Source organism: Mercurialis annua, linkage group LG7 (assembly GCF_937616625.2).
Source record: "Mercurialis annua linkage group LG7, ddMerAnnu1.2, whole genome shotgun sequence".
In the NCBI taxonomy this organism is placed as follows: domain Eukaryota; kingdom Viridiplantae; phylum Streptophyta; class Magnoliopsida; order Malpighiales; family Euphorbiaceae; genus Mercurialis; species Mercurialis annua.
In genome coordinates this window covers 15,137,154-15,151,926 of record NC_065576.1, presented here as the reverse complement: position 1 = coordinate 15,151,926, position 14,773 = coordinate 15,137,154, and the positions used below count along the sequence as shown (strand labels likewise).

Genomic DNA, 14,773 nt, shown 5'->3' with positions numbered 1-14,773 from the left:
TTTTCTAACTTTTTCGTCCAATTCTCATTTTAATACTTATCGATAATCAATTTATCGATATTATTTTTATAAATACTAATTTCCGTCAATAATATATTAAATTTCTATTTTCCGGGAATTAAAGTCTTATTTTCCAATTTTCGAGTTTAAGTGCACTTTATCCACCTTTTCATATTTTCCTTTTTTGAGTATAATCCCATTTCCTTTATGGAATTTTAATATTGAGATTTTCTTATTAAAATCTCAATATCGACCTACTCGGGTCTTCTTTTATTTAATTATTTTCCGATAATTTCTTTTCTGGCCGCTTTAACTGTTTAAATTTAGGCACGTTGCTTACTTTGTCAACGTCAGACATACGGGGTATTACAAATTCGATAGATATTGATATTATGTACCTCGTCGATAAATTTATCAATAAAAACAAAAAGATTAAAGGAGTCGGTTATTTATTTTATTCTATGTAAATAAGGCAATTAAAAAGGGAATGGCTACCCCAACGGCAAGAATATATCATTGACGGCAGCCGGAAAAAAAAAGTCTTGACGGCTAGGGTTTTTAATTTGAGAGGAAAAAAATTGAGATGTACTTAATTAAGATCGAAATAATATAATTTTTAAAAACAATTTCAAAGGAGATAGAATAATTATTAAATACAATCAACAGTGCGAGCAAAAGATGATTTAAAAATGCGTATAAAAATCATACATCTAGATAACTACAACAAAACATCATAGACCTATAACAAATTTAATGATTAGAATAACTTTTAATCATACAAATTTATAAATATAATCTTTCAACCATCGGAATGTACCGACAAAGACGCTGGAAATGCCGGAAAAGACACCAAAACTTTTCATTTGAAAAAATACAAGCAACCACCTATGTAGATTAGATAAAATTCATAAAGTGTAATTTATGAACATAAAATCTATACAGAGAAGATAAAATTACAAAAATACAAGAAAAATAAAAAATCAATAACCATCTAAATTAAAATATATATTTATTTGCTAGAAATTGTAAAAGATTGGAGGTGGGAGGTGATTTTTTGACAAAAATGATTAAAAAACCACCTCCTGCCATGGAATATGCGGTTAGAATTTAAAAAAAAAACTGAGAGGGTTAAGCGGAAGAGAAAAGAGAGGAGTGTTTTTACAATATTGGATAATTTAATTCAAAATCTAAGATTATGTATTGTTTGTTTTAATTTTATTTTTTTGACGTGGTGTGGAATAGTAATTAATTTAATTTGATTCAGTTCGGTTTGGTAAGATTTACACTGAATGTATATCATGTTCAAATCATTATTATTTTCAGAGAGATTTTTAGGTAGACTTAGTGTACCACGTCATCCGTGGACTAACTTATCATATTATGACACGTCATTAAAATAGTGGCATTTTCGTAATTTTATTTATTACTTGTTTACACTTTTGAATAATAATATTACAATAGTGCCATTTTTTTAATAACGTGTCATAATATGATAGGTTTAGTCCACGGATAACGTGGTGGACTAAGTCTATTTAAGAATTTCTCTTATTTGCATTGTCAGAGCAATTTGTAATGAATTCTGTCATTCGAAGAAAACTCCATAAGTCCAACAAATGTTCTCTTCTTTATCAATTCAAAAGAAAATGACATTCATTTATTATTTCCTTTAGCCGGGTGAGTTTGACTCCAGTGACAGATATGAAGAGAAGAAAAGCTAAGAGGGACGAGAAAGAATAAAAGTTTGAGGACCACTTTCCATTGGCTTAAGTTGGAGTTCGACCCTTAATTTTTTTTATTAAGATTCATATCCCCACAAAATTCACTTTCTATCTAATGTGCCCCAAATATGCACTTTGAATAATTTAACCAACTTTTTACGAAATTCAGTGCATAAGATGCATGTCTAGTTTTACTAGAGATCATAAGTTCATAAGGTAGAATAACAATTTTTCTCTTTTTATAAAATTCAAAAAAAAAACAAAACAAAAAGTTTCTTTTGTTATATTTTTTTATTTTCTTATCATGAACAAATAATGTTTTATTTCAATAAAATTGATCAAGGGAATATTTTTTTCATAAATTTGTTATTAAATACTTGTAAAAATCCCTCGTATAAATTATATATATATCATTCATATGAAAGGAGAAATTAAGATGATATATAGTATTTTGGATTAATTACATATAAAATTACCACTTTTACACGAAATCTTAAAAATAACACGACATTTAAAACGTGTCAATTCAGGGCAACACCTTTCATTTTTTTTAAACAACATCGGCAATTTAAGCGTTTTTGTTTCTTTACTTAGTCGTTGTATTTTCTAAACAATTTTATAAAGATTTTTTGTTAATAAAAGTGCGTGAGTGTGGTGCTCTTATTTTTTGTTTATTTTTATTTTTTGGTACAGGGTCCATGAGGTTTCCTGAACGGGTCTCAACTATGAGACGGCACCTTTAAGCTTTCCACATTCAGACTAATCTCCACTCGACCGTGTAGGTCCCTTGCGGGAGGCAAAGTCTGGCCCCAAGTTTTAAACGGCTGCATACATGAGTATGGTTCGAACCCGCGACCTCACTTAAACTAGAAAAGCGCTTTTCCAACTCATTTACGCCTTGGTACAAGGACCAAGTATAATTTTTTTTAAAGTATAGAGATCGAGTAAAAAATGAAGGAGTTCATAGAACTGCTTCGAAATTAAAAAAACCAATTAAAAATATGAGCTCGTGTTTCAACAACACTACAAATAGAGCATATAGAATTATCCAATGTAACAATAGAACAAATAGCCAAAAAATGAAGTAAAGGAACTCTATCATGCGAAGCAAGCCAAATAAAGAACTTTACTCGAGGAGGAGCTAAAGAATTCCAAACAGTTTTTGAATGGATTAAACAAACATGGACAAGAATCTGCGGACAAAACTAATTAATGATCATCTTGATTAGTAATCACATCCTGGTTGTTCATATTATCTCCCACCAAACTTTCAATTTGATCATCCATATACCTGCCATTCCAACCAAAAGTAGAATATGAACCTGCAGCAGTAGCAGAAAATTGGTAGACAGCAGCATCAGGTATATGTCGTTGATCTGCAGCAGTGGGGTCAGCAGCAAATTCTGCATCTGCAACAGTGGCAGAAAATCCATGAACAGCAGCTGCAGTTGCCTCCTTTCGATCTGCATCAGTTAAAGGAAAATGGCGCACATAAAACCTTTGAACAACAACATATTTTGCCTCACCTAAACTGTTAAATAAGGCTGAGCTGAAAACCCAGAGTTATACTTCCATATGACTACATCTTTACGTCCTGAAATTTGATTAAGAGAACCGAAAACAGTTTGAAGTTCAGCTAAAAGAATAAGCTTGTTCCCCCTTAATCTTCGTCTCCAATGCCAATTGTCGCACCAAATATCTTTAATTGTTGCTTTCTTTTGGTTCAAAATATTATATAGCCAAGGAAAAAGCAATGATATCGGACCCTTCCCGACCAATTATCAATCCAAAAAGAAATCACATCCCCTTCTCCAATAACATAATTAACATTGTTAATAAAAACACACCAAATCTCAACGTCATTGCAACACAAATTTCTAATGCCTTTCCAAATAAATGATAACTGTTTCACATCACCATTCAAAAGAAAATTCTAATCGGCAACTAAAGAGCAATTGAAAATTATTTTTCAACCAAGTAGAGCCTTCATTGTTCATTCTCAATTTCCAAACCCACTTAAACAATAAATTCTGATTTCTGAGATGAAGATTAGTAATGCCTAAGCCCCCTTTGTTCATCTTTTGGCAAATAACATTCCAGGAGACTTTACACAAAACTCTAGAATTCACATCACCCTTCCACAAAAATCTCATGATGTATGACTCTAGTTGATTACAAACTGTGCCGGGTATACTAAACAGAGACATAAAATAAACCGAGATGCTAAAAAGAACCGATTTGATGAGCACTAACCTACCTGCAGGCGATATTAAGGTACCCTTCCAATATGAACCAACAGTTAGCTTCTTGTTGGATAAAGGAAGACCAAGGTATCTGATAGGAAAATAATATGCCTTACAACCCACCAACTCAGCCGCAGTTAGCTCAGTTTAACCCATATTAATTCCCATAATAGAACTTTTATAAATATTAATGGTTAACTCAGAGATCAATTCAAAGCAACGCAGAATACGAATCAGATTACCAAGCTTTTCCATATCATATGGAAGATATAAAATAGTGTCATCCGCATATTGCAACAAAGAAATAGTCTCCTGATCTGAAGCGAATTTGAAACCAGTAGTAAAGCCTAAAGTTTCTGAATTGTCTAAAATGCGTTTCAGACCCTCCACCGCAATAAGAAACAGATATAGAAAAATCGGATCTCCCTAACGAACACCCGTTCGTAAAGCAATAGGATCGATTGGGCTAACATTAACCAGGACTTCCGTAGTGGCTATAGAAAGACAACATAACATCCACTCAATCTATTTCTCAGGGAATTTCATACAACGCATAACAGTGAAAAGGTAACACCAGTTAATATTGTCGAAAACTTTATGGAAGCCAAGCTTTAGGACAAGTAATCTATGTATAAGCTCATTTGCTATCATCGAACAGTCCAGAATGATTCTTCCTTTCAAGAAAGCATGTTGACAATCCGAGATAACAATCGAAAGAATAGGCGCTAATCTCCTGCTAAGACACTACTAAAAAAACAACCATTTAGTTCGTCGCTAAATGGCAAAATCCGTCTCTAATCACGTTTAGCGACGGACATAGTCCGTCGTTATTTTTCTTGTCGCTAAAATTTTAAAAACGGGATTAAAAAAATTAGCGACGGATTTTTAACAAATTAGCGACAGATTTAGCGACGCTTATTTTTAAAAATAAAAAAAATTAATTAAAATCGTAAAATAAAATATTATTTAATCGGTCGCCCTTCATAACACACCCACCCGCTATACACCACACACTGTTAACCACCTGCGATTTTCGTAAATTTTCCAACCTACCAGTAAGTCACTCATCCTTCACATTGCTCCGACACAATCCTCTTTAACCTTGTAGTCACCCCGCGCATAGCTACACCACAACCAACTCATATTCTTATTATATATTTATGTATATTTAAATATATCTTAAAGTAACAAAAAGTTACTCCCGCAATATAAAGTAATTATTTTTTCATACTAATTATTTATAAATAAATAATTAATAAATTATTTTTTAATAATTATTTTAAATAAAAACAACAAATAATAAATAATTATTTTTGTAATAAGTTATTTTTTAATTAATATTATTTAAATTAATATTTATTTTTTTAATTAATAATTTCTTTACTTAATAATTTTTTATAAAAATAATACTTTTAGCGACGGATTGTGGAATCCGTCGCTAAAAGTAAGTATTTAGCGACGGACTACAAAATTTGTCGCTATATGTATTACTTTTAGCGACAGATTTCGTCGCTAAAAGGAAAGAACAATTGGCGGGAATCATCCCGCCCCTTTTAGCGACGGAATTTCAGTCGCTAATATTGGCGGGATGAGTTTTCTAGTAGTGAGAGCCTTAGAAAGTATTTTATAAAAGCCATTAACCAGACTGATAGGATGATAATCCTTGAAATTGGAAGATCCTGCCACCTTTGGAATAAGAACCATGAAAGACGAGTTGATACCTTTGGATAAGGTACCAAAATCATGAAACTTCTTGAAGAAATCGGCAATTTCACCCTTCATCACAAACCAAGCTTTTTGATAAAAATAAAAATTAAATCCATCAAGGTCTGGAGCCTTCTTAGAACCACACGAAGCAATGGCGTTGAAGACTTTAGCCTGATCAAAAGGCTTGATCAAGGAAAAGGTTTGTTCATCAGTAATCGCATCGAAGTGAAGGTCGGTGATATCAAAACTAACATTCGTTGCCCGACTATATAGGGAGATGTAGAAATTCCTGATATGAAGCTGAATATCCTTAGGCTAAGAAAAAGTTATTCCATCCGCAAGAATAGAAGAAATATGATTATTCCTCTAGTGAACGGAAGCAATTCTATGAAAAAACTTAATATTCTTATCGCCCTCATCATTACAGTTAAGCCTTGATTTTTGCATCCACAAAGAGTTAACATTCTTCTCTGCTTTCCACAAATCAGCCTGTAGACTAACATAATCAGCCCTCTCCTCTTCTGACTGAATACCAGATTCTTCAGCTAAATCCATAGAGAGCAGTTACGCAACAATATCTTTGATTTTCTTGTTTTGGTCACCAAAAATTTATGAATTCCAAGCCTTTAATTTCTATCTAAACGCCTTTAACCTCTGAATAAGGTTAGGAGTTTTGGCACATAAAGATCGCCAAATCTCTTCCATAAGGAACTATACTCCTATTCAGGGTCAAACCCTACTAAATAGAAATCACTTTCCTATTCGAAGTCTACAAGGTATTCTTTCAACTACTATATAAAGAGCTTGATGTATGCCTAAACACACAACTACATTTATATACTCAAAACGTTGCTCAAAACTCAATACTGACTTTAGCATCTGAGAGTTAATCGAACAACCACCGTCTGGTTAGCTTCTATCTTATTTTGCAGGTTAATCAACCGAATCAGAAGGCAGACTCCATCACATATGATCAGATTTCGAGGCAAAAAGATTCATCATCATTCTTCTTCTTCTTCAGATCATTCCAAGAATTCGGTCTTGAAGCACATGCATAAATTGTCCTCTAAACGGAAGAAGATAAATCAAATTTAACTACCTTAGCACACTGCAAATATCTCGCCCATATAGCTTAGAAGCGAAACAAACATTGTTTCTCTTCAACTACCTGAGATCCCTTTACGGTCAAAAGAATATGGGAATGGTCAGAGGCCAATCAGAACAAATGAGAAATCGAACATTTTAGGAACAAACGTAACCAAGGTTGCAGAAAACATATCTAGCCTTTGACGGATATTGTTTAGACCCGATGACTATTATCCCAAGTAAACAAATAACTAGACCGACCAAAGTCCGTCAAGGCACACTCATCAATATTTCTTCGAAACACTTATATCATAGAGACCTTTTCGGCCTTCCACCCATTTTTTTCACTACTCTAAAGAATTTTATTGAAGTCGCAAAAAACTAACTAAAGGACCATGGAGACCGAGTGAAGTCTCTGAATTATCCCACGTACATTGTCGAGTTCCATATTCTGGCCCACCATTAATTCTAGAACCTCGCCATTTCCCACCCTAGTTTGACACCTCGAGTTCACAATCAATGTGATTTCGAGAAAAACTGGAAATGCTAATAGAGAATTCTGTTTTCCACATCAATATCAGTCCACCACTCCTGCCTCACGCATCAACAGCTAAATAATTAAAATTAGGAAAATAAAACTTAAGGAAATTGCATTTAGACCTACTAATACGAGATTCCGTGATAAAAACAATATTGGAATTTTGATCTCTAACATATTACTTTAAGGCGTGTATTGTTTAAGGATTCTCTATTTCTTTGGGGTTCCAACTAAAGATTTTCATTGCATACGGTGAAACTGACTCACAATTTCTATCAGAGAAGAACAATCATGATCCACACCAGCATGAGAGATTTATATTCTCTTCAAATAAAGTTCTTACATCACAACATCCTCCAAAGGCTCATCGACAAATTAGTAAATTATTTCAATGTTTCACATTTATTTTTTTCTATCGGTAATTTGATTTAATACATTCACTTGATTTTATTAGAAATTAGAAGAAAAAAAACATTTCATCCAAATTTTAAAATATATATAAAAGTTGAGTCAAGAAATCAATTTTCAAAAGTTGGGGGCAAATTGATATTTAAACCCTTATCTATTTATATATCATTAGCTGCAGTCTCTTAGTGTCATGATCGCATGGCCCATTTTTGGCCCTACTCACTCTCTAGTGTTTGTTGGCTTATGTTTTCAAACTACTTTGATCTTTGAATTCTTACAGAATGTGCTAAGTGGTCATCTTTGTCTCTTATCAATTTCTTTTCTCCTTTTTTATGCAATTATTATAACTCATCTGTATTTATAAAGCAAGGAGAAAAAAAAGGCTTAGAAATCCATTTGTTTGTGAATTTTTAGCCAATACCTTCAATCAACTAGTAATACTTTTGTATTTGTTTTTTCTTGGTGAAAAATGAGTATACCCCAGTTGTTCATTTGCCCAATTAGCCTAGACTTGTTCAAAGATCCAGTCACTCTTTGCACAGGCCAAACTTACGATCGATCAAGCATAGAAAAATGGGTTGCTGCTGGTAATCTTACATGCCCTGTTACAATGCAGAAGCTTCATGATCTTTCCATGGTTCCGAATCACACTCTTCGTCATTTGATTCATGATTGGCTGCAACCTCAGCTCGGTATTCATCGACTAAGCATTAATGATTCTCTAGCATCATTAAAACATCAGCTTCAATCTCACGACTCTACCTTGCACGACAAGTATGAGACCCTTCAACGAACTCGAGCTCTATCCGAAGAATCCACCTCCAGAATTTTATGTTTAGTTCACTCGGGATTCTTCCCATTGCTTTTGGAACTCCTGTTTCAAGAAATAGCGCCTCAAATATCCCAAGAAAGCATCGAATTTGCAGAGCAGTCACTTTGTTGTGCTCTGAAGCTGCTTCCTTTCGCAGAACACAAGTCTTTAAATATTCTACGCCAAGAATCGAAGTTGGAATCGTTCAAGATTTTGCTCGAATTCGGTACTAGCAAAATCAAGGTTGGTTTGTGCCATCTTATAGAGGCAATCTCATCATCTTTAGATACAAGAGAGCTATGCTTGATGCTAGGCAGAAACCGCGGACTATTACGAATTCTGGTTCAGCTGGTTGAAGATAAATTTGGGGGCGGAATCAACGCGATATCTGCATTATGCTCGTTGGAAACGAACAGGGAGATTATGGTAGAAGAAGGGGTAGTGAATGGACTTGTGAGTTACATATGTAATGGTGAAGACTTAGCGGGAAGCGCCATGGCAACGATTGAGGTTCTATTAGGGGTAGAGAGCGGAAAAGAGGCCGTAATCGAGGATGGTAACGGGATAAGGGGTATAGTGAAGATGGTTTTCAGGGTATCTGATCATCAAAGTAGTGAAAGTGCAGTGAGGTCACTCATCATTCTATGTAGCCACTCATTACAGGCAAGGGAAGAAGCAATATGTGCTGGAGTTTTGACTCAGTTGTTATTGCTTTTGCAGAGTCAGTGCAGTTGCACCACCAAATCAAAAGCAAGGTTGTTGCTTCAGCTACTCAGATCCAATTGCAATCAATAACCAAACAATCTATGTCACATTATTTGGATCTAATTTGTATGAAATACAAGTTTATGGACCAAAATGATAATTCTCTCAAGATTATTTATGTCATATGGGATGTTTTCCTTTCTTATGTGGGTCTTTTCTTCTCGTACTTTTGTGAATAAAGAATCAAGTATCGTTAATTGTACTTTTCCCAAATAAAATTATTTTATAGCTTCCCTGGTTTGATCATTTCATCAACCATGAGCTGTTGGTTGAATGCTACAGTTCAAGGTTGAAATTGGACTCAATTATTAGAAAACATTGCAAATGATATTTTTTAAAATTTTGTGAATTGATAGTTTGTTGAAAAGATAAATGTACCCTAATAGATGGAAAGAAGTTTGGCATTGTCTCAAAAATATAACAGAACATTGCAAGAAATCATTGAATTTATTCCTGGAAACCGGCGGATTTGTCTGCATAATGTTCTTTTAAGATACCTGTTTGGAATAGGATATGTTACTAGCTAATCTTGGTTTTGTAATAAATAAGTAGGAGACCAACTGGAGTTGATCCAAGTGGTAAGCGGCTTGATATCGTTTAAGCAAAGTTTCGGGTTCGAGTCTTGTGAATGCAGAAAACTCTCGCTGAGAGACTCACCCACCATATCAGGTGCGAGACGCGGGTCGGATCCGGATTAGTCAGGGCGAAACTAAAACCCGGATGGGCAACCAAAAAAATAAAGCAGGAGTAGCAGTGACTCGCAGTCGCCGCAAAGGTAAAAAGAAGGCTTAATCACCAAAAAATCCCTCACCTTTTAGCCCCTTTTCAGTTGCACCCTGATGTTGTAATTTTATCAGTTGCACCCTAATTTACACCTTTGAATTTCAATTCTACCCTCAAAATCAAATTGGACTCTTTTTCACTCGGAAAAAATTCATAAAGACCCTTATAAAGTGCTCGTTTGAACTCTTTTCCACACAAAAAGTTAAAAATGGACGACTTATTTTAACTTTTTTCAAATGGAGAAGATATCAATTTAGCACTTGAGGGTGGAATTGAAAACCAAATGTGCGAATTAGGGTGCAACTGAAAAAATTGCAACGTCAGGGTGCATTTGAAAATGGGCTAAAAGGTGGGGGGTATTTTGTTCATTTAACCTAAAAAGAATATCTATTTGTTTCCACAAACAAATTCTCCTTAGGCCTACCCTACATTTACACCAATAACTTTACTCCGCATGCTACATTATCAATTCAATATAAATCTAACATATTAAACACCACAAATTCTCTCCCTTCATTTTATTTAATTCTACAATAAAAGTCTTGAGTGCTGCCAAACTTTTACCTTTTATTCTAATTCGCTTCATTCGTATCAAAATGACATCAAAAATTAAAATTTCATCTCAAAATTAGGACTAACATGACAACCAAAGTGGCAACATATTCTAATAATATAATTCAGCTGTCACCATATCAGATCAAAAAGGGATGAGGTACATTGCCTGAAATAAAATTTAAAAATTTAGTACCATTTTGATGCTAATTAAAATTTTAGTGCCAAATTGAAATGTAGGATAAAGGTTTGATACCACTCGGATTTTTAACCCTCGGCTCATAGCGCAATAATGTTTTGCCGCAAAATGAAAATTGACATAGCAAGCCAAAAGGCTGGGAATCGTCAAACCAACAAAATTCATAATTTGAACTTGAACATTATGTTTAGCCTGCTATATTCAATATACTTTACAATTTATGTGGTCTGTGATACGAGTTTCAATCAACAGCGTGCTTTACACAGGATCAAGCAATTCAAGATGGTCATGACGTTGACACTTTGTAAGAAAAGTTGAAAGCTTATAACTTAAACTACTAGGAAAAAGTGATGAAGCGTCGCAAAGAACTAACCAAACTTGGAGGCCAATGTTTAGTTTCTTTAACATATGAAAGGTCGGTGTAGTGAGGATCTAGCAGAGTTGCAATAGTGAATTGATTCTCGGCTAGCAGGGGCGAATGCTTGTCCACGTATAAGGCTGCTGCAAGAGCTGCATGTACTTCTGTCAAATGCCAACAACCCAGCTAGTTAATGGCAGACCATCAAACATCTAAACAAGACTAACTAAAATAAATGCAATTGCAAAATTATTTCAAACTTGTTCTGATCGAAAATCTATCATATCCTCGAATGAAAATGCAAAACAAAGTAGTAGAAATTACCAGGATATCCCTTCAAAGATATTGAAACATCTTCCATCTCAGCAATTGCTTCTTGTTTGTCCCCAACCTCATAAAGGGCCAATGCTCTTCCCACTCTTGCGTATTCCGAGAAAGCAAAGTCCTTATATTTATCAATAACCTGTAGTAATATGTACAAGCGTTAATATTACTGAATCATGATCACAACACTGTACAGAAAAAATAAGCATGCATTGTCTGGAGAAGGAACAAAGAGCTACCAAATTGCGAATCAGTTTTTGCTTTGTAATAGACATGAAATTACTAGCACAGAGAAGAAAATAATGGGATGGCAAAAAAATAATTGCCATATTCAATAAGTAAGTTTGTTGTAAAATGAAGAGCTTGTGGCTGTCATCACAAACGAGCACATAATATTAACATCAATTTGCTCTCTGTTTCAGCATGCATGTAGATACTTATATATACTTTACAATGTTGAATGTAGTAGTATTATTAGCATGAAAAAGGACAAGTTCAGACAGTTCTGCATATTGTAGATATGGTGTTTATTGGCCTGCTAAATCGACAAATATAATTTTTTTATTGAGTTTGAACGAAAATAAACTTATACTATTTCTAAATATCTTATGATAATAAACAAAATCATTATACATTTTTCTCGTGTGATAGTACAATATGCTTATGTCAATTGTTTTTACATGCACAAACTCCATGGGTAAATTTATTTTTCTCCTTTTACAATTTCCACATACAAGCATATCATAGACTTATTCCAGGACCACGGAACATGTATTTCTGTTAAGCTCATTAGTATAGCTATCCAGGTATGAAGCAAAACACCAAAGGGAGAGTTCAATGGAACTGTCTTTCTTGGGACAGCATCTAGAGCCTGCATAAAATATAGTGTGATACATAACTGGAAGAATGCGTTGCTGGCAGTTTTGTTCGGACATATAAACTGATGCACCATAGACCCTAACATAAGATATCAGTCCATGGGCTGCATCACATTTTATGTATGCAAAGTTGCAAAACTGAACTTCAATTCTCCTATTCACATCTATTAAAAAATATAATCAGATCAGTGACTGCTGTGAAATACATTGGACGTTGCAAATTATACATGCAGATAAAAAGAATATGAACAAATATGAAAATTTAAAGTTAAATTGGAGATATTAAAATTTCAATATTTCATTATTGTATTCTTTTGTTACCAAATATTGCCTTCTAAAACTTTATTTTAGTAGAGTACCAAATGGTCTCAATTTCTACTATCCAAGTAAATGCACAATAGCTTCGATCTAGAAATTGAAGAATCGAGACTAATCCAAGGTAAAGAATAATCACACGTGGCACCAAGCCAATTATTTTGACAATGAGAAACCATTTAAAACATAACCTAAACTTGATAGGTACTTTTATTCACCTCTTCTTGCATTGCATCTAGTTTGTAATTTTTCAAACCCACGAAACACACACGGGCAGAGCCTCATTATTCATATCTGCAGTTACTAACTTTCATACCTTATCTTTAATTGCAAAGGCTTCTCTTTTTCTCGCAATTACATGTAGACAAACACACACACACGCAAACTTGTCCAAATTTATTGTGCAGAAAGTCTCCCCATGTTTATCCCCTTCGCCTATTTGCAACCTGGATAGCGTTTTAGCTTACTACACTAAAGAACTATCTAATAATCAAATTTTCATCTTAACGAAAACCCGCAATTGTTGGTTCCATTTTGTAAAACTTCCAAGGTGTGTTTGTTATATGTTATGGCTTATAGAAATGAAACATAAATGCTTGTTTGAAAAACAATCTAACAATTAAAAGACAAGCAAAATAGAAACTACTGTAAATATTAAATAATCAGTCATCTAGAAATAAGACAAGATAACAAATGTAAAACCTAAATCACAATTCAAACTCGAAAAGCCTAATTACAGTGCGAAAAAAACGCGAAAATTGGAGATATTTGATGTTACCAGAGTGAAATAGAGAAGAGCTGAATTGAAGTCACCCTGAGCCTGGAATTCCCTGCCTTTGTCAAGCAACTGAATAGCCTCTGATATTCTGCGGGATTTATCTTGGCTGGCATCTTTCTCGGCTTGGGTGAGTGGGTCATAGCTCTCAGCTGCTAAACCTAAACTAGAAGAACCAGCAACAGTACTACAACTAAGAGTGGCACTACTCGCAATCAGCGGCAGAGAGAAGAGGAATGTCCGCCTTGCGGTGGTGCCGGAGATTCTTGGGACTGGAGCCGATGGCACTTGCAGATTACAAATGGGTGCCTTACATGCACCCATTTTTGTTTGGCAAAACTCAACACTTTGAGGATAAAGAGTATTTAAAAAAAGAATTTGAAGGGTATTTGAAAAGCTAATGACACTCTTTAGAATAACTCTTTAGAATAAAAAGTAGTAGAAATGGTATTTAAAAAAAAGTTAATTTTATTTTATAGAGTTTCTGATGCGGTTGCGGAGACGGTTTTTAAGTTCATGTAGAAAAAAGAACATAAAGTGGCGTAGTGGCAGTTTCGTAATTCTATTAACATTAGAGGTGTGCGACATGGGCGGTTCTTAAGCTTAAATTTAGGGCTTTTTTCATAAATAACCAAGATTGTCATAATGTTTACATTTATATGGAAATTTTCAACTCTCTACGGGAGACAGAAAAGAAATTTATATTTATATGCTTTTTATAAATACCTTTGTGAGCGGAGCGGGGTTCGCGAGCTGCTCGCCCATGGCTTATAGCTGACTTCTCGATCTGGAAAATGGTTTGAAAAATAGAGTTGGCACCTAGTTCAACTAGGGAATGCATTTTAACCGATTAGATAACTTTTACTCGCCTCCAGTAAGATTATCGTGCATCGGACCAAAGACTAGGGTTCGTGGACCTCCCCGAAACTCTTGTGCTTGGCTTATCTGTTACTGGCTTTATTTACTGGACATATTCATTTTATTCTCATCTCAACAGTATATGCAGTTCATAGGATATAAAAGCTGTAAATAAATATGGATGAAGCAGTAAACAGGTTTGACCCGCATATGACTCGATTTGGACTGGCATTTGAGGCAAGTAGTAGGTACTCCTAAACATACATCTAACCTTAGAGGTTTCTAACAAGTAGCAAAAGTATGGCTGGTCTGGATATATTACATGCACAAAGCCCACACCGGATGTAAACGTTTGATTGATTGATTTTATTATATAAGTCTTGAAAAACCTATACAACTATTACTACTTTTTCGTATTAGTCCTACGATGTCTAGGTGATAAAATTGCAGTAATA

At 34.4% G+C, this 14,773-nt stretch overlaps 3 protein-coding genes across 3 annotated transcripts; 1 reads left to right on the top strand and 2 right to left on the bottom strand.

Annotated features, from left to right (window-relative positions):
• Positions 1 to 5,500: 5,500 nt before the first annotated feature.
• Positions 5,501 to 6,223, bottom strand: LOC126656881 (uncharacterized). Its single transcript, XM_050351505.1, has 2 exons — positions 6,044 to 6,223; positions 5,501 to 5,983 (listed from the first exon to the last, which is right to left on the bottom strand). The coding sequence occupies exons 1-2, from the start codon at positions 6,221 to 6,223 to the stop codon at positions 5,501 to 5,503; spliced, it is 663 nt and encodes a 220-aa protein (XP_050207462.1).
• Positions 6,224 to 7,916: 1,693 nt separating this feature from the next.
• Positions 7,917 to 9,509, top strand: LOC126654838 (U-box domain-containing protein 26-like). Its single transcript, XM_050348830.2, has one exon. It carries the CDS (start codon positions 8,170 to 8,172, stop codon positions 9,304 to 9,306), a length of 1,137 nt encoding a protein of 378 aa, XP_050204787.1. The 5' UTR covers positions 7,917 to 8,169; the 3' UTR covers positions 9,307 to 9,509.
• Positions 9,510 to 10,953: 1,444 nt separating this feature from the next.
• LOC126657401 (uncharacterized) lies at positions 10,954 to 13,842 on the bottom strand. Its single transcript, XM_050352078.2, has 3 exons — positions 13,464 to 13,842; positions 11,493 to 11,631; positions 10,954 to 11,332 (listed from the first exon to the last, which is right to left on the bottom strand). Exons 1-3 carry the CDS (start codon positions 13,782 to 13,784, stop codon positions 11,148 to 11,150), a joined length of 645 nt encoding a protein of 214 aa, XP_050208035.1. The 5' UTR covers positions 13,785 to 13,842; the 3' UTR covers positions 10,954 to 11,147.
• Positions 13,843 to 14,773: the final 931 nt, after the last annotated feature.